Source organism: Neodiprion lecontei, chromosome 6 (assembly GCF_021901455.1).
Source record: "Neodiprion lecontei isolate iyNeoLeco1 chromosome 6, iyNeoLeco1.1, whole genome shotgun sequence".
NCBI classification, from domain to species: Eukaryota; Metazoa; Arthropoda; class Insecta; order Hymenoptera; family Diprionidae; genus Neodiprion; species Neodiprion lecontei.
Window position 1 is genome coordinate 29,194,876 of NC_060265.1, and position 27,636 is coordinate 29,222,511.

Consider the following 27,636-nt stretch of genomic DNA (forward strand, 5'->3'; position numbering starts at 1 on the left):
GGAAAGCGTTGGTAATGGGAAAGATGGATGAAAATTTGTCGTTATAAGTAAAGAGTAGCATTGTTTTTATTAATCAATGATCGATAATTTCTGTCAGCCGTAAATACGTTGAAGGAGAATTTTGATTTTCGATCGAGCACTCTGCAAGCTTAAACAAGTTGAGCAATAGTAATTTACAAGATCTCGGAATAGAACCCATCAAAATTGACTTAAATTTCTTTCAATTTCAATCTCACATCATAAGAATTTTTCAATCGATCAATTTGTTTTACTTTACTGGATTCCACGATTAATCAACACAGACGTCAATCATGCGATGCAGATAACTATAATATGGTTTCGCACGATACGGTCAAACAATTCTTTCAGCAGCGATGCCGTTTGTTAAATTAGCTAATTTTCATCGGCATGTGTATAAAACGAATTGTAATTCTTGCACAGCACCACGATATTATGTGTAATGGTAATACTTAGTCATACAATTACAATTGTTACTGGGTAGATATAAGAGATTTCACAACATACGATTCGAATAAAAAAAGAACACGATTTTAGAGTAACATTGTAAGTAAACATTATTCTCTTATATCTTGTACCGTAAGCTCTTTTTACGCGGTACACTGCTCTTCAGATTGAGCCTATCGCCTTTCATTTACAATGTTGAAGAACATTATTTACATCATGTACTAAGTGAATACGAAAAGTTTACATCATACATAAATACTTGTGAATTACAGCCAAGGAAATGTCAAAATGGTCAACTCGTACGAGTGCAACTCGTCGCAAAGAATTTATAGTCGTTGTAGCGAGTTTTTAATTGGATTACGTTGACTCATTTCGAGCGTAAAGCTTGCTGATTGGCCTCGTACGCCGTTAATGTTAGCCAAGCCCCTGCTACATGGCGAAATTTATGCTACACCTATTCAATTAGTAATTACAATAAGATAAAACGAATATGTACTAGTATAATATAAACTATATGAAAAATTGATTCAACATTATTAAATAAATCATCTATAATATAATTCGCAATAATGATGCTGCACGCTCTGTCAATTCCGCGCAAAGTTATAGCTATGCATAGATATAATATGTATACGTGTATCGACATTGATATCGCCCAGTTCTTCAATCAAGGCGCCAAATAAATTAATCATCGTTAATACGAGGGAGAGAGGGAGTATACATATAGGGACTTATACGTAAGTATAATTCGAAACAAGTCTAGTCATTTGCTAACGCGAAAATTGTCATAAAACAGTCGAATAGTAAAAGTATATCACGCTATACAATGATTATTATTCACAGATTAGTAAAAAAATCCGTACCCACATTCGATAAGAAACGGCAAGTTTCCGCGATATTATAGATCAGCCTCAAAACATTATATCGCAGAATATCAAACACTTCATATTATACATCTAAGACTGATTTTCAACCCTTTTCACCCAAATTATTGGTGGAACATCAAACAAGGTAAATAATCGTCAACCTAAACATAATCGCATCTGATGGATATGCGTAATTCAAAAAACTTTTTTATTATAAAAATTTGTTGGCAAGAATCGAGAACATATTTATAAGATAGAGTGCGGATTAGCCTCTTTTTGCACCTGAGCATGTTATAACGAGAAGATAATGCAATCGGTATACACACGTATTAGCAACCAAAGAATACGTGGAAAACAGCTCAGTTTCTGCATATAATAATAATTACTGTTATAGCAGTAATTCAATGAATACTACCTAAATTACGTGGCACAATTTATGTGTATAGTTTAACTATATCAAACTGATCACTAGATTATCTCGTTTAAAGACCTTTTTGACTAGAGTTCAATACGTAGTAGGATGTTCCACATTTTCCAGATTCTTTGAATTAACGACCGTTTAAAATATCTATATACCTGCGCACAGGTATGCACTATATTTATTTATCACAATAGGAATCAATCGTTACCTCTGCAATCATAGAATTATTCAACCAATTGATATACATATGTATAGGTAAATAAGATATTTGTCATGTATGGAATATGAATATCGTACTGACGTACCTAACACATTACAATATCACACGCGTTGATTAGCAGAACGTGAAATATGCATGACTAAAATCTACCAAAAAAAAAAATCAAAATTTTAAAGATATTCCGAAATAAAATAAATTCAATTGTTCACTCTCAAAAAAATTCTACAGTGCGTAATAAATCATATAGGTATATCCTCATAGGTCATGCTTTATGCATGTGACGTAATTCCGAGATTTTTCCGAGATAATTGTTCCATAGAGGAGAAAGCTAATAAAATGCATGAAAAAAGCAAGGAAGTAAATGACGTAGAGAAAAACAAACATTTCAATGAGTACAAACGGCGTAATGTGCGTGATTTTGCGTGGCCAGGAAGTTTGCACGAATTTTCGTAAAATTTTTTAACGATTAAGAAGAAATTTCCGAAAATTATTAGTAACGATTCGCCTTAGATTTCACAGCAAATCGAAGCGATAGTGGCGGCGTTACGCAGCTGGCAAGGTGTATAATGGTACCAAACGATGATCGCACAATTCGCAAAGTATAAGATAATTTTTTCGTCATTTATAATGCATGGGGGTCGCTGCTGACCATCAGACTGATGTTTTTTTACCAGCTTAGCAGTTAAGCGAAGGAGGTTATTTGCGTCAAAAATCGTCGCGACGAAATTTTCAATATTCAGTCTAACTCGTTGATGCGGTCAGCAGCTGGCAAGTTTCATTGGACCTTTTTTTTCCCGGGCTTTTTGGTGCGAGGTAATGTTGCGAAGCTTGTTATCTGAAAGTAGAAAAAACAACGAGTAGAATCAAAACGCCGGAAATATCTTCAAAGCTGTATAAAACCTAATCCTATACAAGAATAGTGGAAAAAAAAAATGGAAAAATAATAGAGGAACAACGCAGGTTTCGATATTGTTTAATATGCTACTTGCAGATAATGGCGATCAATTCATTTAGCGTGTGTTATGTTATTCAACACAAACAAACCTGACTCGCGTGTACGAATATGGCAGGCAATAGACGTAACATTTTATCAAAAATTTCTGCGCTCAAGCGATAAATATTTGTACACGTGATTTTTCTCTCTTTTCACAATACACACGATCCTTCAAACTTCCCACTTTTCACTTTTCCTGCAACAAATAGGGATATTCAAGTGACATGAAAATCTTTCGATTAAATCCAACAAACCTAAAGGCATCATTCGTTAAAATCTGTAACGCTGGCACTTTGTATTAATCACATCAAATCTCAATCTGTACATCGGGGTACTGTTATATTATCATGTACAAAGAAAGTTAATTTACGTAAATTCGGTGCACAAAATCAGCGACAAAATAATAATAATAATAATAATAACAATAATAAATAACTAATTTCAAACTGAAATTTGGAGAATAAAAACTGGTGGGTGAATTCAACTCTGAATGCGCGGTTAGGTAATGGTATATTATTATCATTACTAATCTCACTGTTACGTGTATAAAATTAGGGGTGGGTACGAGGTATTCCACTGCGAAACACGTATTTCAAACAATTATTAGACGAATCGCAATACGGCAAGGATCGTTAGTTGATATCGAAATATCCATTACATTAATGTCCATTATGCGTACGTGTTTAATGTAACCACATCCTTCGGTCTTCGACTCCCTTTCCAGCTACGTTTGGCGATCCACAGAGGCGAGCATATACGCGGTATGTTAGGATAGGTTGAAGCAGGATAGAGTTTCAAGAAAAGAATATGACTTCGAGCTCGAGGCCGGACGATCATTGTGGAAAAATATAAACAATGTTGGCAATTTTTTTCTATACTTCCATTCCGATTTTTACCGATATTGTAGGTTCGAAATAAAAAAAGAGTTGAAATGGTTTGAATCAATTGCTATAATTTAATCCTAATTACTGTCGCTCTGAAAACACTTGATTATAAAATAAAAAAAGAATACGATTTCGTAGAATTTTCAATCCTACAACCCCGGGGTAAAAAAAAATCGCTTCTTAATCAATGCTATCGAGGTACTTCCTAGAACCGCGAATCGGCAAATGAGACGGCTCTCCGAGGGTGATTCGCGTCTTATCCTGCTCCGTGTCAAAGTTGGTCCCCTCGTCCTCTTCGGCAGGATCCTTTCGCTCTGCTCGCATCTTTTCCTCATACTCCCCGCGTTCGTACGCTGTCCTATCCTGATCCTCGCTCTTCGATTCATCGGAAGGATAGCTGTCGACGCTTCCGGATCTAAGATCGATGTAAGTCTGAGCCTTCGAGTCCAGGGCGACATTGAGCAGCGCGGTCTGAACGTCGACGGGCCTCGAGACCGACGTCGAGGTAGCTTCGTCGCCGCCCTCCGAGCCCCTCGACCCTCTGCTGACCGACCGGGACCTCGATCCCGATCTGCTGCCACCCCTGGAGCGACTCGGACAACCAGGATCGTCGTCCTTGTGATGAAACGCGGTGTGGAATATGGTCTTCGGGATGGTGAGCAGCCTAGACAGCCCCTCCTTCGTCTTCGCGGCCTTCGACTTCTTCCCGTGGGAGACGAAGACCTCCTTCGGGGTATCGACGCAAGCCAAGGTCCGGACGGTCCCGGTCTTTATCACCAGCCGTGCCTTCAGGGCCGACTGGGTTTGGACCTGCTCGAGGTTCTCTTCGCTCTTGGCAGCCGGTACGAGGGGCGCCCTTTTTTTGTTGTATCTTCCGGCCCTGTCGCAAGAGTCCGAACTGCTTCTGGAAACACGGGGAGATCCCGAGGGCGGTGAGAGGGAGTTTTTCGAGGGTTCGTCGAGGCCTTGGACGGCCCTCGTAGCGCCGTTTAGCAGTGCCCGAAGCTCATCGAATTTACTCTGACAAATCTCGGTGGTTATTTTCTGAACATCGATGCCGATCTTCTCCGGCTCGGCTCTGATAGTCGCGTCCGGAAACGGATCGCCGGAAATCGAGTCCAGGAACTCGGGACTCGACTCCTTCGACGAGGATTCGTCCTCACGGTTATTGCAGCCGACGATTTCGGCCGATTCCAAGACGCGGACGCGGCTCTTGGTACCGATAAGAGAACCGTAATCGACGCCATTTATTTCACTGGCGTGCGATAGCGCCAGAAAAAGCTCGAGGGCTTGGGAAGGTGGAATGGGAAAAGGGATTCCCGGATAAAACAGTGCTGGGAACGAGTCGCTCGCCTCTTCGTCGCTCTCCTTTAAATTGCACGACAAAATTTTCTCATTAAACTTCTGGAATATCTTCGTTAATGACAATTTTTGCACCGGTGTATGAACTTCAATATTCATACCGCGATCAACGTGAGCTTTTGAGAATGAAGAGAAAATGAGGAGCGAACTCATTGTTTTTTTTTTTTCACCAACTTTTAACGATACATTCATTTCAGTTTTGCTCATCTTTTTTAATTTCAATCGCAACTCGTCAATTTATTATACTGCGGAATGTTTCGAGGTAACGAAAAACCGACTATGACGATTGTAAAAATTCTAATTAGCGAAAGTGCGCCTCCGGCTTTTCCGATTTTCTTACTATACTGACCTCGGGAGTCTTCTTCGTGGTTGACCTTGGCTTTGGGCGAGTCCTTGCGCCGACGCTCGACGTCCTGACCAACGGTTCGACCTGGGAACCGGCACGATTGGAGTGCAGAGCTTCCCCGCTGCTGTATCCGCTGGATATATCGTCGGACGACCTAATATTGCTGTAACATTTCAAGGAAAGAAAGCGTGGAGGGGGGAATGAAGAGAGACGAAATGAGGGAATTCTGATTAGCGCTCCTGCACAAACGTGGAGGATCGTTTATAAGGACGAATGAGCCGTGTCGTCGGATCCAGAAGGAAGAGAAAAGAAACGGTTTCAAAAATCTTCAGCGTCATATAAGTTTGAGCAAATTCGAATAACACACTAGATAAGATATGAACATTTTTATAAGCAGGTTTCATTATTCAAAAGTCCAAGAGATTAAACTCCGTTGCTTTTGATCCGATTCTAACGTCAAGAAACATCGCTGGAGAAGTTTTTTTTTCTTTTTCCTCAAGTTTTCAAATCAGACGACACGCCTCATTTGTCTATTAGATCCTTAACTCTTTGTTTACGGAATTTTCTCTGCCAACTTTATCACGTCTGGCTGGTTAAAAATTTCCAACGAGTCAGATCGAAAAATCTGAACCAAAACGTCGAATTCCGTCAAATTGCATAATTGTTAAACAGCGTGACGATAAAAATGGCCCAGTCGACAGACGAAAATTCTTTCAAATTTTAGGTGAGTGACGGCGTTTGACGTACGATAAACTAGCTACTGGTTCCCGAGGCCTGGGTTGTCTGACGTCGACGTCGACCTCGGAGAAGTACATATCGACTCGATTGCTGCCTGACTGGGTACGGCGAGGGCTGTACCCCCTTCTCCCGACGTTCTCTCTGCGGCGAGGTTCTACTGTAGATCATTCAACACCGTTAGTTATTCGACTTTATTCACACGTGTTATGAGCTTTAATTGGTTTTCATTTTAATGATGAAAAGGGATAGCCGGCTTGTAAGCTTGAACAGCGGAGGTGTGAAAATGTAGAAATACCAGAAATGCGAAGGGTACACAAACGGTGAATTTCCAAAAACGTGAACGTCTCTATCACAGGTGGAATTTTTAAATCTAGAACGGTAAAGTGTTGAGAACCAAAATATAGAATTATCGAGACTACGACGGTTCCACGTTTTGGCTTCCTGTGATACTTTGACATTTTTACGTTTTACGAAAAAGGTTTTCATTTCTTTGAAAATTCTACATAGAGACAGTTCTACTTCGGCGCCTGATCTTTCTACATTTCAACTCCCCATCGAACTTGACGACGAACCTTGCATATCTATCTCGTCCCGCATGTCAGGCGTGTTTCGGTTCTCGTCCTCCTTTTCACCCGTCAAATCGCTCAGGCTGTAGCTCTTCTTCAGCTGTTGTACCAGGCCTCCGCCACCCTGTAAATTATCACAATGATACAACGGTGAAATTTCGATCTCCTGCCACAGGTGAGCCACGGATTTGCAGCTTTTTCAGCATTTTATTTGAAGTGATCTCATCTTACCAAGTTGAAATATTTGTTAATTGTTTTTGTTTATTTCCTATTAGCCGACACCAATTCAGGATCCTGTATAATACGGAGCATTTAAACTCGACTCGACCAGCCTTAAACGCCAAATTTTACTTTCGCGTTCTTCTTTAGATATTTATTTACACTGTGGCATTATCAAATTCGTCGTAAGAATATCATTCTGAAAATTTGGAGTTTTTTGATTATAAATTTGAAGCATTGATGGCTGATTGAATCGAAACGAAAATACCTCACACATATCGATTCCATTCCACGAGAATTCTGCGGTATGTATCTTTCGATCCTAAGAAGCACTGTTATATATGCAGATATATAATAATATTACATACCGATGGCAAGCACAGAAACTTAGTGGTTTGCATAAATTTAGTACTTTTACTTGCGTTCGCATAACAGCCGTAAACTAGATCTGAGAGAAGCTTCAAGGTGTTTGATTAGACATTGATTATTTGTTTTTGTTTTTTAATGCGAACTGTTACGTGTAATATTTCAGCGACAAATGTACGCAAGGTTAGAAAATACTAATAATAGTAATAAAAATAATAATAATAATAATAGTAATAACTATAATAATAATAAGACAACGGTAATAGTAAGGGAGCGGGAAAAGCAGTGATATATAAGGTGAAGGGGGTGAATTAAACAACTCGGCGTACGCGTGTAAAAATTAATTTGTAAAAATAAACGTAAATGAAGGGAACATAACGAAGAAACTGATGAAAAAATTATAGACATTTGCAGCAACATAGGTGTATAAGATAAAAAATTTTATTTAAAAAACTTGTAATTTCGAGGATCTTTGGAGTAGTATATGTGTATAATGTATATATATATATATGTGAAATTAACTTATTAGCTACAATATTCTACAAGGCTTTTAAGCTGTGAAATTTACGTGTATGATATATACCTCCTACACGATTTATATTATGGAAATAAATAAAACATCTTATTCTTCATCTAGTTTTCATCTATCTTTCAATGATTCAAAGGCACCATGTATATATTTAATGTATATTCGGTAACCGGTATTATCACTTATAAACTTAGAACATAGATATAAGTATACTCAATTTGTATCACACAGTCTTAAATATTCATGTACTCGTATAACAATACGATGAATAAACAACAATTGACAAACCTCTCTGCATATGAATTGTAGTGTGCCAGACACGATAAAAAATAAGGCTGTGCAATGAATCCTCGGATTGGTACACAGAGGGCTCGTTAAACTACAGAAGAACCCTACGAAAAATGTGAAACACATCCAAACAGAAATTCTACATATGGCAGCATGAGGGATTACGTTGTGACAAACGACCGGTTACGTAGTTTTTCTATCGTAAAAATTAACACTAATCATTTTTGCACCTTTAGAGTCAAAGATCCATTCGCAAAATGAGATTGATTGTTACAAGTTTTCCTTTATCAACGGTAAAATTCTTCTCCTCAATCCCAAATACAAGAGGTGGAATTTGACTGGTTTTTCGCAGCAAATTTGTCAGGCCAAAAAATAAGAAAAAAAATTAAATAAAATAAATAAAAAGCAATGCGCACCGTGACGTTGTCATCAACTGATCGACGTTTATAGTCGATTGTGAGAAACGTCGACTGGATCGTTTTTAGAGGCAACGAATAAAATGTATATAATCATAAAACCGCAACGCTCATCAGTGACGTGTGTACAAATATTTGTAATATCCATAGTAGCAGCAACTTAAAACTTGCAAAACGCAGCATCAATTTTCTTCATCGCATAAAGTAAAAACGAACAAATTCTGCAAACGATATATTTTATATTTTTCTAGTAATCCAACTTTCAGACCAGACTGCGAGATTCTCGTGGTTTACTTTTTAATTTCGCTAAACTATACATGGGTACTCATCCGCAGGTTGAAAAGTTGTACCGCGATAATTCGTTCTATATAGATTTCGCAACGTCGGGATAAAGAAAGAAAACGAACAAAAAAAAAAAAAAAAATACAAAATAAATAAACAGAACCGAAAAGAATTCTAAAATCGTCATCGAGCCGCAAGAAATTGACGATCAATTTTTTTGCGTACCTTTGAGAGACAAACGATTCTTAAATTTTAGCACTATGAAAAATCTCGCATGTTGCGAATGCGTGTACAACCGATATTAAACCTCCGTCACTATAAATTGCGGATGTCGTGACGTTTGCAAATATACTGATTGACACGTGTAATAAATTGTAACAATCAAAGAGCAATTTAACGACGTTCTCGATACCGTCTTGACAATCACTAGTCTCAATTCGCGAGACGAGCAAAATTAATTTCACGATTATAAACAAGAATAAGCAAAAATGTGTAGGAAAAAAAAAAATTAGAGAGACGAGGAAAAAAAACAAAAAACAACCAAACCGCTCCTACAGTCTTTGAGTCTCGTTAACCCGTCGCGAATTAGCGATCCGCAGTCTCATTCACGTCAGTCGAGATCAATCTCGTCGCTGAATTCGGGTTCGATCGAGTGAAGATGAGGCTTCTGGCTCCTTTCCCTGCGAGTCCTCGTCTTCGCCCTGGTCTGCATCCTCTCGGTCTTTCCCCTCTTGGGCTTCTCGTTGTCGGGGGATATTTTCAACTCCCGTCGAAGTTCCATCGACGCATCGTCGTCGTCGTCGTCGTCGTCGGTCGTCACCTCGCGGATGTCAGGCTCGAAGCCCGGAGGTGTCGAGTCGTAAAAAGAAGCGGGTGTCGATTCGCTTCTAACGCGTCTTCGAAGCAAGAGGGACGAGCCGTCCGGGCTGTCTTCGTTCGCATTCTCCCTCGAAGTTCTTCTCGGGTTGGCTAAGCTAGAAATCGCCGAGTCTGATTGGCTGGCTGCTGGGAGGAGACTCGGTGTGCTGGGTACCACGTTGGGAAAGTTCTGTTCGTTAGAATGCAACGCCTGTTTGTTAGGATTAATTGGGAATCGTGAGAAAAACAAAGAAATAGAAAGAAACTCAGAGTGTGCAGTAAGAGGGAACGAGCGGAAAGAACTAAATTATATAATCAGTAAAACGTAAATAATAAGTTAGTTTTAACAAGCAGTTATATGCAATTGCTCATCGACGTTGTTAAATAAACGTTATTTCGTCAGTATACATTTATGCGTATGTACATTTAGAAATCAAGTTGAATAATCATAAAGAAATAAAATCAAAACAATCGTTCCTGCAGAATCTAATACCTATTATTGGCTCGTTTTTCTGCCAGTCTTTCTGCCAGTTTAATTTCATTCGGTAACTACGGTAGCGAAATAAAGAAGATTCCAAAACCTATGCATTCACGAATATTTTAACCTTTTTGAATTTTCAAATTTACTATTTCTATAAAGCTTAAACTTTCTCAGCACGAGTTTCACGCGTTTGCAGACCTATTTTTGATCCCACCGTTAAAACGTACCGCGAAGAGAAAAAAAATAAATTAAAAGTCACTCACAATCCTCTTATATATGTACCAAACAGTAAAAAAAAGTCTGAAGATTGTAAATAAGCAGTCTATTTTCGTACTACGGTTCAAGTTCCGACAAACAACGGGGGAAAAAAATAAGAATCCTTACGTTGAAAAGCATACGAAAGAAACGCCCACTGAGTGTGTATATCTGCAACGATTTGTCACAAACTAAACGATAAATATTGCTTTGAATAGTTCGACATTTTTTTTTAACATGACAACCATAATCCACATGATAATTACTTTCCACCCGTTCACAGAATGATACAAAAATAAATGAGTGTAAGCCTCGTTGTGCAAGATTTTTTTAAATTGAAAAAAAAGGAAAGAAAAATCAACTAAAACGATTCGAGACAGTGCGTATCGGAGCAACGGTAATTCCCAGATGTCCAAAACTTGGCAGACATTCAGAATCCGAGAAACGTACACAGTGTCGCTGTACAAAGGCTATGTAACCTGCAGGTAAAAAAGCAAAAAACGGCAAGTTCTCTGACGCGTTGACGAAGACCTCGCGGCTTGTCGATACTTCGATGGATTTTCCGGAGTTTTTTTTTTTTTTTTTTTTTTAACGGAAGACATATTAGATCCGTCGTCCATTAACTTCTTTATCATTTTTCAACCCACTCGGACGATCAGGGTTCTCGTCACTTACCTTGATGGCGGTCTGCATCAAAACGGTGGTAGCGTAGTTTACACCCCTTGATCCGAGGTGCAAAACTGCGGTGTAACCCTGCTCGGTGGCGCGGGCCAAAGCCTCGTCAATTTCTGCCTCTCGTCGGCTGAGAGCGGGATGAACAAACCGACGATAGAGGATGCTGGATCCCTTGGTCGCCGGGCTGAGTAGCCAGAGGACAAGGACGATTTTTATCTCGTAGTAGAAGGGAAACCTGCAGGCACCGGAAATGAAGAGTCGATCATATTATTCGTGGCGACGCACGAAATCGATAGAAATTTTCTTGTATGATAAAAATTCGTGTAGCCGATGTATGCTGAGCAACGCGGAGAGAATAGAAAGAGAGAGAGAGAGAGAAATCTGGAACCAAGTAGGGCCGGAAACGGGAGACGGCATCCCGCAAAGTGCGCGACGCGTAAGCCGATATCTATTCCACATGCTGTAATTAGACCGTTGGAATTTTCCCCAAGTTTGCCGAACGAACAGCTGCGGGGTTCAAAGAGGGAGAGAAAGTTCGAAGATCGTCATTCCTCGGGAATTCACATAGTAACATGGAAAAGTTTATCGCGGATTCGTGCAAGCTGTTTCACTAATAATTTGAAGTATTTCAAGCTCGACGTGACATTTAGATAATTTTCGAGTGTACCAAGGTGTGAAAAACGATTCATGGTCATGGGTTTTCAATGACTATTTCAAAGAACTTTCTTTGTTTCGTGATAATTTTGACAAAACGAGGCTCTACCATCAATTCGGGAAAAGGTTAATCGAGTCGTCAATGCACTCGGCGTTTTTCAATCACATGTCACTACCCAACTCACCAGAAGCTAAGGAAGACGTCGGTGAAGGTTTCGGCGCACGTGAACAGCGCGAATACTATCCAGTACATCATCCATTTCACCTGAAAGTAGAGGATATTAGATTTATCCCGGTCTCGTTTGGCCGAGATGCGGGGTTATGCAACTCACGTATTCTTTGACGTTCTTCGTGCGAACAGCTTTGTAGGACGCGTAGGCCGGGTAAAGGGTGCCGAATACCAATCTGAAAATCGGATACACGATAATGTAAGTGAAGGGTCGAGGCATCATGGCGGCGAGTGAGACCGTGAAGATCCCGATGTTGCCGAGGGTCAGCTTTATGGGTAATTTCTCGATCGAGTCCCGAACCCGAGCGAGTCTATTTCCGTTCAACATTTTCAAAACGTTCAATCGGTTCGCCATCATCCTTATATCGGCGTCGATCTGTCCGCTGGCAAGAGCCAGTTTGTCGTCGTCTTCCATGCCGTCAGATTATTTCACACCGTCAGCTTCGGAGCGAGATCTGTGCTTTAATTCAAAAACCCCGATGCTCGGTACAACTCTTTCGTTAACATAATTTTATTAGACAGCAGTTTCACCTCGGTTAGCAAAATCGGACCGACCCCATGTTTTCCCTCCCAATTGAGACGCATGCCTGAGTCCAAAGATCGGCGAGAGCCTTTTGGACTAATCCAGAACAGACGATGCGGAGGAGATCTTCATCTCAAACGCGACGGGATAAATATCTCCGATTATAGAAACGCGCGGCAGGCAATGCAACGAGACCGACTCCAGACGAGAGACTGCAGCTGGTTAAACCAGCGCCTAAACTCTGCTCTGCAACGTTAGCGCAGCAGCAGCGCAAAGCAACGCTCCTCGTGATCTTGTGTGCGAAGAAACTCTATTTTCGGATTTTCGCTTATCTCAGCTCGACCGAGCGAAAGCACGGAGAGTAGTCGGAATCGCCCGAACTGCGAACAACGAAACGACTGGCAGGATGGGACTGGAGAGAACAGAGCCAGCCGTCCATCCGTCCATTCGTCGGTCCGTCGACAATTGGCAGGGATAATTATGTCCGGTGCAGGTAACGCGATGATGATTGTTTTCAATGTCACGCATTGCATGGCACTGCGCATCGGCAGAGTGAACCAAGGTTTGGTCAGGACCGAGTTTCTAGCTTGCGGTTGGACTAGAAAAGAAGACTGGTCCAGTTGAGATTAGGACCGCGTTGGTAGGGTGGAGGAAACCGTTTCCCTGGGGTCGGGAGCCCTTTTTCAGGGTTGACACTTCTCCGGTTTCCTTCTATTTCGGTAGAGGAAACCACGGGGTTGACGAGGGGCGGAAATGGCCTCGCGACCATCGCAAGACCCGCGGGCTTTACACCTCGCTGAGTAGGTACACAAGGTGGAGGGTTAATTAATTAGTTACCTTCCGGGTGGGAAACAGCGTGAAACCCGGTTCGTATGAATCTCCGGGACAATGGAAGACGCGGTGTTTTTATTGCGCCTTGAAGAAGATGTCATCTCTGAACCGTCGTGCAGGTCAACGTCTGTGATGATCAACTGCCGATGATGCGAAATGGAGATCAATTCCAGCTCGTTAATCATCTTCAATATTCAATGATCAGCGCCAATCGGGAAACCGTGGGGATCCAGAAACAGAGTCTCACAACCAAGAGTGCAACAACCAATCGTGGTGCAGTCGCCGGTCCTGATTCTGCGTTCCCTCATTTCGTAATTACTGACGCACATCCGACAAATTGATCATTAACAATCTCCTAATTTTCTCCCAGGTATTTATGCTGTTAGAGTAGGCACCGAGCACCGCACTCATCGTTCAGCCGATCTAGATCTTGAAAACTATCACGTACTTGTCGCTATCCTTCGGACAAATCACGTAAAAGACCTCCTCCTCAACGTCGTAGAGTAAAATCATGGCGACGTTATTTCTTTTCTCGAATAAGCGGTTGTTAAAATCTATTCTTCAGTTGGGTGAACTGATCCCGAAATTGAACCGACAGATCTCGCGACTCTTTGCACTGGTCAAACGGAGAAATTGCTTTCGAGTACTGACTGAGGATGTTGGCTAAATCGGTCCCGAGTCACTCGCTCGTCAGTTTATTCTAGTTTACTCTCCACTTAACGCGGGTCTACTGTGCCCGACGAACCTGCACCGACCTTTTAAATCGTCGTAGAATATGGAGGTGGGGGAAGAAACGGTGGTGGTTTTAATGACCAAAGGAGTAAACCTCTTCAGGGTATCGGGGTTGATGGTGCAAACTCGCTGGAGTCGGTCCAAAACGACGATGAACACGCGCGCGACTCCCACGCACGGTTTGTTCGAATTCTGCATTCGAACCTCACGCCTAGACTTACGAGCTTACGACACGGAGTTTTGCAGAATCTGCGCCAAGGTCGCGACCATCGAGTCAACGAAAATCCAGAACCGCTTTGTCCGCCGATGGGGCAGAGGCTATGATCAGATCGTTCTGTAACTTCTTTTTCCTGAGAAAAAAATCCTATTCGGATTCCAACTTCTCCTACGCGGGCTGATCGGTGCCATGACTGGGTCAGAAGAGTTTTATAACTTCCTTGGCACGTGGACAAATAAATACCGCCCTACTGACACTGGACTGTGCGATTTGTGACGATGACTAATCGACTTCTGAGTAGTCTGTGTACTTTGGAACTCAACTCGAGGAATTTGACTGTTTTATGAGTAGCCGTTGGATAGTATCTCCCTGATTCATGGTGCAGCGTTCGTCAGTGCTGCAAAGGGTGAAAAACTTGGAAATAGGAACGTGAGAAAGTTGGAAGCAGCAACTTTCGTTGTGAAACGAACACGTGTGAAGATCGAATGATCTTGAAAGTCGATAAAGACTGACCGGTGGGTCAATTTCAGATCCAATCTGGATAGGAGCCACTCGATAGTCTCCAGAAGAGTATAGGACGTAATTCTAACGAAAGTAAACGTATCTGGGGAAGAAAGGTGTAAACAGTGAACATTGGGTACACACGTAAACAGCAAAAGGTCGTTGGAGAACGATTTATTGGCATGGTAAATACTCGTACATCTCGGCGTTTTAACTACGCCTAGCGCAACGGCTGAAGAGGAGAGCTACGCTGATTACACACGTGCACACGTGGACGTTTCGTGTATTTTTATGCACGTATGCGACACATGTCGCAATTATACATCAGCGCCCCTCTTTACAACTATATAAATCTACAAAATAGACGCAGCATCGCATAACCTTCGTTGTAAAAACAGAGTCATTTAATCACTACGCCTTAAAATCTTGCTCAATTCTCAATATGTGTGTGTATGTGTAGTATGTTGGCACAATGTTATGTTTCACTATGTTGCGCTAAGTTTTGAAAAACTTCGACAACCGCATAAATCGGAACGAGTGTCGGTGAAAAATAATTGCTGTCAAAGTTTTGAACGTTTGTAAAAATTCAATTACTCGTAGTGACATTTGGCTTCGAAACTTAGCAACAGTGATCGTGTTTGTATCGGTAGTGTCGTAACCGTTTCACTAGAGGCCAAGTTGTAGGTTGCAATTTTCAATCTTTAAATCTGTCGATACGTTCCTCTTTGAAATCCCGTTAGAATGTTATGATGTTAATAAACGTCGAAAACTCGTCTGAGAATTCGTGTGAGCACGCACAAGAAATAGGTATACATACAGGTCACACGGTCTCTTCGACAGTTGTATAACGCGGTTGAATTTTAAAAGCAGAAATTTCATCAGATTTTATATTTAGGCGCCACTAGCACATGGCTGACCTATATATCGAAGAGCGAGTATTGAATGGACTCTCGCACGCGTTCCGTCACGTCGACAGTAAAGTTTCGACTGCAGAAGCCGTAGGAGCCAACTGCGTCCCGCAGACACCAAAGTCCAGATATCCACATGAGACAAATATGAATAATGCGGTGAGATGTAAAAAAAAAAATCAAAATCACACATAAACACCCTTGTTATTTCGTCTGAATCTTTATCGGCGAAGGCAGAGAAACGACGGAGGCTGTGCTGACGATGGTAACGGTGCGAAAAATTGGCGTGTGAAAGTTCCTCGTGTAGTATGCGACGGTCGGTACGATGACAGGATCGTTCCTGTGTCCTGGCGGAGTAAAGCAAGTCATCTTGAAGGCTGCTTCTCTTCAGTTCAATGTTTTCCGAAAAGAGTTCGTCGCGATGGTCGGTAAAAGCACTCCTTTTGGCCTTTTCTCCTCCTCTTTGTTTCTCCTTGACGATACCGACAGGCGTGCGGAAGACGTGTGACGGTGTAACTGCACCTCGTGCTCAGGCCAGTTCACAGGGTGTGAAAGACGTTCGACGTTGGTGCCTTCAGCAACTGAGACCAAAGCTGGAGAAGGGATCCCAAGTGGGTATTTTCAACGATCAAAGAGACTCTTTTCCAGAAGACCTTTCGTGGTCGAGATCAAGCAACAAACTGGTGACTCCAGTTGGCGCTGCTTCGCCGAAGAGCTCTTATACTCGGATGATGAGGACGGGGGGAGAGACGCGGCGCGGAGGCGTGTACAAAGCAGCTTCGGGTGGATCCAGGCCACGTGTTGCAGCGGGAATTCGAATTCCGGATGTCAATTACCCCCGAATCGATCTGAAATTAGTCGGATCGTAACCGTTTTGCGATCTGAATTACGACAGTGGGTCGATCGATCGTTAACTGCAATGTGACAGGAACGATACCGATGGATTAAAAAGCATGAACTGTTGCTTCCAGACGGTGCGATGACCCTGCGCACGTTGACGTTCCAGAGCTCACAAAGAACCATGCCGCGAGAATCGCGCTGATGTTCGTGCATGGATAGCCAAGTGACTCAGAATCGTCTACAAGACTTCGACTGCAGCTCGATCCTGACTCCTTTTTGTCTTCCTATACAATCAATGGCACTTTTCTTCCTCGTCCATGGCATGTCCCTTTGTGTCCGGAGTGGTTATACAGCACTCTGAATCTTTCGCAGAAAGTTTGTAATCCGGGCGTGACGATGAAGAAGAAGAAGAAGAAGAGGAAGAAGAAGCTCCTCTGCACAACTTTTCAGAATTCCAATTATAATCACCAACGTGGCCAATGTCGCCAATCCCCGCCAAACCTTGGCTGCAAATTTCTACTTGCCTACGGAACCGGCGTCGGTCGAGGATCTTCAATTAATGAGAAATTGTATCCCATTTTTAACGAGACGCCCGCACTACATCTTAGGATTGACTGTCGTAATTTAACGAGCCGATACCGCCAGGAGAAGTGCAGCAACGAGCAGGGGGAGGATCTTTGATTGTGAGAAGGTGAAATTGGGAGGATTGAACCGGGTTCCATTCCTCCGTCAGAGCTGAGGAGTTCCGGGCTTTGCTTTGTTCAACCCGCTGAGAGAAGAACGGCTTCGTCAACGGTTAACAAGTAATTTATCTTTCTTTGTCCTCACACCGACTTCGGCTGACAATAGAATATCTATTTTACCGCGGGCAGCTGCAATCAGATGTAAATTACGACTACGCCGTCGTTGAAGTACACCGTGATGCGAATCTCCTGCCTCACTCTTGACGACATGTTTTCTTTCCTCCTACTCGGACTTTCGGACAAGGAAAATCGAAGCGTGCTTGCAAAAGTCAATAATTCAACGCAACTGCGGCTCTGTTGCAAATGTATAATCTACTAGCGGTTTTCACTCGATCACCAAGCTTTTTCCACGTTGTTAAAAGTGCGAGGCTCTTTCTCTCTCTCTCTCTGTATCTCCTTTCATCCCTGGTTGGCAGTTGGTCTCCTTTGTCTCAGCAGCAACTCCGCAAGCAGCAGCAGCAACAGCGGCACTAGCAGCGAAGTGAGCGGGGTTAAATATAGCTGCGGGTTAGTCGCAGGACGCGAAACACCGAGTCGGTTGAACGACCGTAATTTTGAACTAAATCATTTATTTTCTGCTGCGATACGGAGTGCAGGGTGTGGATATTCAGAGGCTCCGCCTGCGAGCGTTCCTCTTCTTCGTCTTCTTCTTCTTGCCGCACAAAAGTATTATAATCTCTGATGCTCAGCGGTTTTTCCCGCACTATATCAGTCTCTCATCCCCGACGCGTGATTCAGCCACCCCAGCGCGATTGGTCACTCGTCAAAACTTGACCGATGATATTTTGGGCCGGGATTTTCAGCTTGCAAGATCAACCGGCAGGTGTAGCAACGGAAGGTCACGAAACAATCGTTCATTGGTGAACCGGGAAGCGGAATCTCCCGCCGGCAGGGCAGAGTGACTGGTTTTGTTGGATTTCGCGAACGGAGATAACCCGGCCGGCAACCTGCTGGGAGCGACGAGCCGACGTCCGTCTGTTTCGCTAGCGTCGCGACGCCAAGACTAGAGCCGGCCACTTCAAGAGGGCCAATTTATATTTAAACGAGAAAAGGAGACGCCGCGAAGCCCGGAGCGAACGGAGAGCAGAGCAACGCTTGGCTCCGGCGCTCTTCTCTTCTCTTCTCTTCTCTTCTCTTCTCTTCTCTTCTCTTCTCTTCTCTTCTCTTCTCTTCTCTTCTCTTCTCTTCTCTTCTCTTCGCTTCTCTTCTTCCTACAACGCATCTCGGAGTTTGACATGGAAGCGCGGCACTATCTCTACCCTCGCTCCATACCCGGGTCATCCCGGGTCATCCAGGGTCGTTCACGCGCACGTGTGTCTGGCCTTGTACACGTCGATGCTTCAAACATTTTCACACTCCTCATTTTGATGCACTTTTTTTTGGCACGTTATTTACCGATTTCCTCAAGCCCGAAACGAGATCAAGAAACCATCTGGTTATCCTGGTCGACGGCTCAGTACCCAGTTGTTGGACCTTACAGTCGATTCGAGTTCCAAGTCTTGCAGTTTTGGTAATTACCAGTCTTATGGAAGAGAAACTTACTCTCGAGACTTGCGAATTGTGGTGTAACTTCATGTTTGGTCTTCGTGAACTGAATTGACACTCATTTCGGTCAAGTGAATAACTTGAGAGATTACAAGTTACTAATGTGGGGGACAATTCCATGGTCGTTAAAGAGAACAGCATTCCTTTGAAATCGGTTCAACTAACGAATCATCGTTAAAAACTACAGATATTGAACAAATCCCGATATGTTTCAGCGCATTTATAGATTAAACATGCTGGTCCACAGAGCGTTCCGCCTTTTCTCTCACTATAATCACTCCTCGCCAATCGCAGGCAGAAAATACCGTTGAACGTTTCCGTATCGCGGTTTAAGAAGAGCGTCGCATGGTCGACGCATAGCGTTGCAGACTGGCGTAAGCCCAAGTAAAGCTCGTATAATCTGATTGGGCCTGACGTCGACTTCGCAGTAGTGACTAAGGTCACCTCGATAATTACCTGGGTGAGGCGGCCACCCGGCCACCGGACACCGTGTTACATCAGCGAGTCGCAAGCTTGGAAACCAAGGCGCGTGCCTGGGACTCGATGCCGTGTGTCGACCGACCGAGTTATCAGAGTCGTAACTACGTAACACGCTAGACGCCCACGTCTAGCCGGATACATACTTTCAAAATTTATCCGGGCACGAGATTTATTTATCCCCTGTAGTGTACAAGGTATAAGTACAGTTGGTGGCAAAACTTTTTTGTCATTTCAGTCCTGCGGCGCGTCCTTCTTCGTCATTTGACGAAGTGAATACGCACACAATCAAACAGTAGTTGCCGGACCTTGGTCCAGTTTTGGCGAAGGCGCATTGCTTTCGACCCAGTTGTTTGCAGGTAGAAAATCCCTCCGTCTCTGGGATAAATCTACTAGAGCAAACAACGACGTGGCTTTTTATTTGTAAATCACAAAACAGTTTAGATTCTGGTCACTCATCGGACGCAGTCGTTCGTGATCTTGCGAATTATACGGAATTCTTAACAGCTAATTGACGGTTACATAAGTTTTATATACGTATGAAAAAGTTTAACAGCTGTGAATTTTGGTGAAAGTTGCAAATTTAGACTGTGAAAAAATTACGAGTATTTGTAATTTGAACATGAAACATGGTAAAAAAGAAAAAAACTATTTCAGGCATTTGGACAACAACTGAATGAAAATTTAATCAAGATCTTTCTAGACTTCGTGCAAATGGAATTAGCCACGAGAGGATAAAACCGACTCCACGGGATCTCAATAGAGTTCATTTTAGATAATTGATATTATCGACGGTAACGATAAGTAATCAAGCTACCAGAAAACTAAATATAGTCAAATGTTTGCCAAAATTTATTACTGGTTACTAAATTTAAATTGTTTTGGGACCTAACAAGTTTTCCTACGTGTATACGTGCGACATAATGTGTACCTACAAATTTTAATCACTATTTTGTACAATTTTATGAACAAGAGGTTTTCAAATCTTCTCGTCGATATTCTGCAATTATGTATTATATTTTTATTTCTTTTCAACCTCTTTGATTAAACAATATTATTCAAATATAAATTGCAACCAGTAATATCTTGCCGTATTTGTTGCTTCGTTTGCACGAAAAAAAAAACCAACATTCTTCATCTCTCATGTTTTGCCATATTTTGCGATGAGAGGAATAAAGCGCGCTCAGTGAACTACCGTGAGAGAAAGATAGAACGTGAGAAAGAAAGGCATATATTGATCAAAGCACGAGAGCCCGACTTTCGCCTTCGTTAAGAGAATCTCGTTATGCCCGCGAGAAAATGTAAAGAGAAAAATGAAGGGAAAGAGGGAGAGATGAGGACTCTGAAGGTTCCACGACCTCAGCGTTAAGTGCAACAAACAAGGCGTACGACTGACGAACTCTACTCGAGTGGCTCCCAGAGTCGGTGACTCTTATGCTGATCGGGTCATTTCTTCTTGGCTTTGCGTATCGCCGATACATATCTAATGCCAGTAATACGCGCAAGGCAAAGAGGACAAGAATAGACGCAAACCTCGACCGGCAAAATCGCAACATGTCAAATTAAAATCGAACGGATTCCGATTCCGCGACAGCTCATTTTTCATTTTTCTACTCTCATCTTTTTCATCTTCTTCAAAGTGAACGGAAAAAACAAAGCTTTCTTTGCTTGCCGACTTATTTTTCTTTCCTTTTTTTAGACATATATAATGAAAAAGGGCGTGCATGATGTAAAATGAATTTCTTTTTTCCTCTTTCAGCGACTGACCCAATTTTTATTCAAGAGAAAGAAAAGAAACGATGGAAGTATATTGAAACTAGAGATGGAAGGTGGCTGCAGACTCAAAAATAATGTCAAGGATTGTTCTTAATTTACTGGTTTGCAATCTTTCCCGATCCTTGAAGCCCCTGCGAGAGGGATGAATGAACTTCAACACTCGAAGTCGATATAGCTAGGATTGCGTATAGCTGTCCAATTTTGTGTCGTTTATTTTTCGCAATTGTTTCCGTTTAAACTAGCTCGCGTTGTTTGATTTTTATTTTTTATTTTCTTAATTATCAAATCGGTTCAATAAATTTCACCTGAATCAATGTATCCGTTCCGAAATCCGCGCCAAACCGAAAAAACAATGTTCAGATAAAAATATACAACAAACAATTGTAAATAATAATCCCAAAAAATCCTGGAAATGCGTGTAAAAGAAGTATTCATCAAGGTGAAGTTTGTAAGATTATTGTAATAATGAATCTCTGGAAAAAGTCGTTGTTTAGGAAGTTCAGGATTACTTGAAATTTAGTAAACTGTTAATACAGCATCAACAAACTCAGATTTTGTAGCGTCAACTTCTTCAGTTATTCTAAAGGTGCGAAATATTGATTTTTGTTTCAACGTCTCGATACATTATCGTTACTAACTGCATTCTGCATTTGAAATATAAAAAAGTGTTGAAAAATGTCGAAATCTACACGCGTAGATTTCTTTCTTCTTCCAAACTTGGGAGGATAGAAATTTCGAGGCGAAGGAAGCATCGATCGACCGCGAGAGAAAGAGGACGTCACGTCAGGTGGAGCTGGGTCCAGGGAAAACGAGAAGATGAGGTGGCATCGGGTCGACGGGCGGCTGCTTTTCAGTCGCCACCCCCGGCATCGATCCAACAACCGCGGAACGCGAACGAGGAGGAGGTCCTGGACGAAATGTACACTATACCCTGCTTGCCCGCAGTTTCGCGAGAGAAACACACACGCGAAAATCCACTTTTTGCACGCAAACCTCTCCTCCGGTTGTCCAATGATGGGAAATACACCGACTTACTTCGTACGGGTCTGTTATAAATTTTACATGTATCTTTACCGCGATTGGATATGGTTCCTTTCTTGATCGTTGGACGAAATATAAACAAAAAATTCAAAAGGATTTGAAACAGATACCCTGACTTTTTCCCCACGCAGCTCACAATAAGGATACTCAAATTCAAAATTCAATAATATCTAATTCTCTGCAACTGTATCTTTATCATTAAAATTGTTCGGGAATTGTCATCATTTCTTTCTTAGCGTATTACACATTTAAATAAAAAAAAATACTTCGCAAAAATTAATATCGTAATCGAATTTTTCGGTTATTTTATTCTCGAAAAAATATAGAACATAAATTTGCGAAACATGCACGTTACCAAGTAATTTAGCGCTAAGATGTAAAATTCCTCGGATCATTTATCGCCTCGAGTCCTTTCCGAAAAAGGCCAAGTCTCGGAGACTATTCCTTCAAAAATGACGGCCAATCTTTCGCGATTTAAATTTCACTTTCGCACTTTCATTGTCTGCCGCGTCAGCCCGAACAATCTGTGCCACGGTACAAATTTCGCGAGTTCGTAAATTCCGATCCGTCCGGGAGAAGATGACATCACGACTAGTTCCGTTCCCGGATCCTAGGATATTTTGTGCAGGATATCGCGGTGCAGATTATGAAATTACGGCAGCTGTGGTCGGTCCGAAATGAGTTAGACGGTATACTCTCTCTCTTTTTCTTTCTCTCTTCTTTTCCGTGCCTGGCGTGTCGTAACGCGGCTGGGCATGGCGTTAAAAGGAGACGGAGAGATCGGCGGTTCTGTTTCTCGCGTGGTAATCGGCGTTACGATTGCGCGAGCGACTCGCTCGGGGCTTCAAAGGTAGCTAGATAGAAGAGCAAGAAAAAAAAATATACAGAGAAATGAAAGATGACGCAAATTGCAAAATAATAACAATAATAATAACAATAATAATAAATAAAGAGTATGAGAAACTGCGACGCGAAGGTAGCCTTGGATCATGACGCGAATATCGTACAAGCCACGTTTGTACGTCTGCTTAGCCAACTTCTCCAAACCCGGTGCGATCCCTGCTCACTCTTGCTGCTTACATGCAACAATCTCGCGATCTGCTTCTGGCAATAAGATCTCAGCCAAGGACGGGCCTCGTTCGGATGCTGATCGTAACGGCCAGCTCTCTTTGTCCACCAGAGATTATACGTCTCTGTAACGTGCGTATAAGTAGACGATTGCGGCAGGCGACCAAACCATCGATATAATTAATGCCAATAGAATTCTATATAGATTTGGTCAAGGGTTTCGCAATCGCAGACTCTGGTAATAGCCTGGGTTAAGAAACCGGTCGAATTTGTTTCGATTATTAATTAATAGGGTTGAATTTTTCGCGATAGTGGGTTGTACTGTAAATACGATTTTTAAATCAATATTTGTGTATTTGAACACCAAATTCTAGATATTATTATGCGTAGAACAAATTTACACGTATGTGAAATGAAAATTGATCGCCGATGCAGGATCGAGTTACTGGACTAAAATTTTTCCTCGTTACAAGATCGAATTCATTTTAATTGAGTCAAGTGGAGTGATTTAATAACACCGCGAAAGGTGTATATATATTTGAAAAAAAATTGCGAAAACCGGCTGACCAAAGAAGAAAAAGAAACGTCATACGACCTTGGCGATTCGTTAAGGAAGGAAAAAACTCCGCCTGCTACACGACTAACAACAACCAAATCTGGGTAAAGGACCTTTTCCAAAAGTGAGTCCACGAGCTTGGGAATCGCGAGATAATAATAATGCAAAAAGCGATTCGAGGCATGACAACGAGATAAGCAGCGATAGTTGCACGCGATGCACGCCTCGAACGGACAAAGAGAGAAAGAAAAAGCGTTTTTAGCCTCATTGTGTGACGCATCTCGCTCCCAACAGCTGATCGTTCGCCTCTGGGTTCATAGACGGTTATTTAAACGGTTTAAACCCCAGGTTTCGCGTTTCTTTGTGTTCCTTTTTCTTCGTCCCTTCTGCCTTCTCTTCTCCTTTGGCTGTCCCCTCGACGATGCGTTTCTAGTTGCATGTACAGTATGTACACGTAATGCACCGGTTTCTCTCCTGCACTGTCCTTCTTTACAGCTGCTGCTGTTGATGCTGATGCTGTGAAACTTGCCAAACCCAACGGAAATGGTCACGCAATCACGTCGTGCTCGTTGCGTTTACGTGTATGTAGGTACAGGCTACAATGTGTGTAGGTAGGTATTCATTAGTCTTGACTTTCTTTGTCATTTTCTGCGCACAAACAAGTCTTGCTTAATGTTCAAGATTCTATATTGCTCGCATTGTGGCTCGTTTTCGACGGTTGCAAAATATCGTTTCATCTCCAATTTCGATCTCTTTTCACGTCTCGCATTTTCTTCGATTTGCACCCCGTCTCCAAGCACCGTGTCGAAATCAATTTACCGTGATATATATCGACCAACAACATTATATATTCCACATTGATGAAACGGGACAATGCAAATATCACTTCGACACATACAAAGAATAATGTATATATGTACATATATAAAGTAATTCCTGCCGGATATTATTGATTCCGTCCGCATAAATTATGGTTATTTCAACAGACATTCGTAACTGTATGTACAAACACACGAATTGGTAACATCGTGAGGATTGTAAGTTGAAAAAATACCCGTCGAAACTACGACGGCTGTGAGAATAAAATAAAGCCAGAAACGAGTAATCGACAATGATCGGTAGATGTGACGTAAGGTGAGTGCAGAATTTTTTTTCATCTCACCTGGCTGAAAGAAGCGAAATAAAAAGTACGGTATACTCGATGAATACACGGAGAAGTAATAAGTGAAAAGGCTATGCGTCTTTCTATACGTTGCGTTACACGTACAAGATGAAGACACGAAATTCTCAAGAGCCATAAATGGAACTCGGATTATTTTACGGGCGTAAAAGGAACGTCGGATTTCGAAGTTGGAAAAAAATAACGCCAAGGTGTTAAGTGGTCGGGTAAACATGGGGTATCGAATCGGCGAATTTCTACGACGTTAAATTGTTATTGGCGACCACGTAGCGAATAATACCGTTAATCGAGTCGAGTATAACGAAGGATAGAATTCAAACGCAGGAGTTGTAACGAAAAACGGAAATCCAAAAACACCGGGTTGCGGATTTCGGATACGGTTTTTGACGTCCGCACTCGAACCAAAACTCGAACAGCGCGGCCGACGGGTTGACGGTTTGAATTTTGACTGCAACGAGACGTTTTTCCCGACGGCGCGGCGACCGGGGGCCTCGAATTCGGGTTTATTTTTGGGTCGTAATAAGAACGGCGACTGAGCGCCGCGTCGATAGAAGATCGACGATTCGTCAGAATCTCGTTCGACAGGCTCTCTAGGTGTTGGTGATGTTGTTGTGTATTTTCACCACCCATTGTGATATTTTTGATGGCGACGAAGCCGATCAGAACCAGAGACGATTTCCGTGCCGTTATTTACACCGAATAATGACTAGGCAGTTAACCAGTACTTACATGACGAGCCGCGAGACGATCGAAGATATCATAGTAGCGGTTCCGAACTCAAAAACAACGATTGCACAACAAACTAAATCGACGGACAAAGCAGAGAGCCTTACTAGCACCGCCGCTCACAGGTCAGCCATGTTGGACTGGCAGCAGCTGGCCGATCGCTGCTGCTGCGCCTGACGTCACTCTCTGTTTTGGTCACGTGGTTCGTCAGCGAGTTGCGAGGAGTGGGGGAAGCGCGCCAAGATTCAAACCTTACGCCCGGTGCTCTTGCATCGCGAGCTCCGAGTTCAACTTTTCATTTCTCCAACCGCCAACGAATGATGCGATATTAGACGGCGCTCCGGTGCGCTTATCAGCGTCTCTTTCCACAGCCGGTTGTTTCGCGACGCCGCACCCCGCGGCTGCGCCATCACTCCTGTTTTCATTCGCCGCCAACCTCAGAGCGACGCGATGCGACGTTTTTTAAATATACTACACGTACTGCACCGTTGCGCGCACGGGGAAACTCTCGGTGTGGCCGCTCGATCTTTAACGCTTTCTACGACTTTGAGGAATGCCTATTTTTCTTACTATTATTATTCATGATCGTACCTCGGTAAAACGTTGCGCAAGAACCGAGGCGTTTCCTTTTCAACCGTCGATTCGATGCTACGTTTATATGCTATACCGTCAATGTTTACTGTTATATATGTACATACATACGCCATACGCGAGGTGGCTTGTGTTTGATAATACGCCTTATCGATTCTTGACCAACGGTATCTGATTTTCGTGAATTATAGCGGTTTTCAGAACTACCTATCCGTCGATCAATACTTTCAACTGTAGAGCACTAAATTGTTTCTAATATTCGTCACGCTGCAGGTCATAATTACAGGGAGAAATCGGAATATCGAAATACGCGGTTCGAGGGCCTTCGTGCAACAATAGACTGAACGTTATTCTAAGCACTCGGTTTCACGTTTTTCGGCAACGAGAACAGATAATTACTACAGCTGTTGCTTTCAAGTTTATGGGTTTCGGTCTGTTGCACCGTACGAATCGTTTCGAATTATTTAATTCCCGTTCAACAGACAACAGGCGTCGTGAAACTTCGTATCATCGAGGTAAATGTTGAAAAATGCACGTAGATATGTCAGATTTCTGCAGATTTAAGTCAGAGTTACCCATTTACATAAACCAACTACAATGCATAAATGTAAAAAAAAAGAAATCTGGACAATGTCGTCACATTTCCACGTGCGGTATGTAGAGAGTGTGAGAAATGACGCGTCCCTGTGTTCCATTTCAAGGAGCAGCCGCGTTCGGCCAGCTGTTTGAATCAGCCTCTCGCTCGTTCAGAAATAGATTACGCGGTGCAGACATTCACGCGCCAAATATCTTCTGAAATTGTAACGAGCACCTTGCAGTTCCGAGCAAGTGTTATAAATATACACCATGTTCCTATTATACCTGGGAAAAATAAATTAATGGTTACTCCAAAATTGATTTGAGAGATTTCGATCTATTTACCGGGAGTTCGGAAAGTTGCGTTATAAAAAAAAACGGGTGAAAAGGAGAGAAGAAATACAGCAGCGCACGTTTCTTGTGCAAAGATTATTCTCGGGAAAGTGTTCTTGGCTAGGAGAAATAATTTTCGAGCACCCAGATCTTCGAAATAGATTTTTGAAAATTGCAGAGCAAATGAACGGGCATCGGGCCTCGCGTTACATCACATTAGCCAAAACCGATTAGAAAGCCCAGCTTTAATGCCGATCTTGAGCGCCATCTTCCCACGTGCCAACCAAGTACGCTCTGCCATGCTCTGTCGGTAATGTAAGCCTATGACGTCAGCCACAGCGAACCTGTCAAAGCCGTT

General features: G+C 42.4%; 1 protein-coding gene across 10 annotated transcripts; it reads right to left on the reverse strand.

Moving 5' to 3' along the window:
- Positions 1–48: 48 nt before the first annotated feature.
- On the reverse strand, positions 49–26,061 carry LOC107224473. Of its 10 annotated transcripts, none has more exons than XM_046744315.1 (10): positions 25,782–26,061; positions 12,218–12,569; positions 12,071–12,150; positions 11,232–11,466; positions 6,869–6,986; positions 6,306–6,453; positions 5,562–5,721; positions 3,646–5,218; positions 3,017–3,162; positions 49–2,807 (listed from the first exon to the last, which is right to left on the reverse strand). In XM_046744315.1, the coding sequence occupies exons 2-8, from the start codon at positions 12,527–12,529 to the stop codon at positions 4,031–4,033; spliced, it is 2,241 nt and encodes a 746-aa protein (XP_046600271.1). In that variant the 5' UTR covers positions 12,530–12,569; positions 25,782–26,061; the 3' UTR covers positions 49–2,807; positions 3,017–3,162; positions 3,646–4,030. The 10 variants fall into 10 exon arrangements, with proteins under 10 accessions (XP_046600271.1, XP_046600270.1, XP_015520025.2 ...); XM_046744314.1 differs by having other exon boundaries at positions 12,218–12,574; XM_015664539.2 differs by having other exon boundaries at positions 12,218–12,290; positions 25,782–26,056.
- Positions 26,062–27,636: the final 1,575 nt, after the last annotated feature.

Bases quoted from the DNA above. Each gene is read 5' to 3' on its own strand.
- LOC107224473 (XM_046744315.1), bottom strand. From the start codon at position 12,529: ATGGAAGACGACGACAAACTGGCTCTTGCCAGCGGACAGATCGACGCC. The intron at 12,151-12,217 runs GTGAGTTGCATA...CTCTACTTTCAG, and splicing joins CGAAGAACGTCAAAGAATAC to GTGAAATGGATGATGTACTG. The intron at 5,219-5,561 runs GTCAGTATAGTA...TGCAATTTAAAG, and splicing joins CCACGAAGAAGACTCCCGAG to GAGAGCGACGAAGAGGCGAG.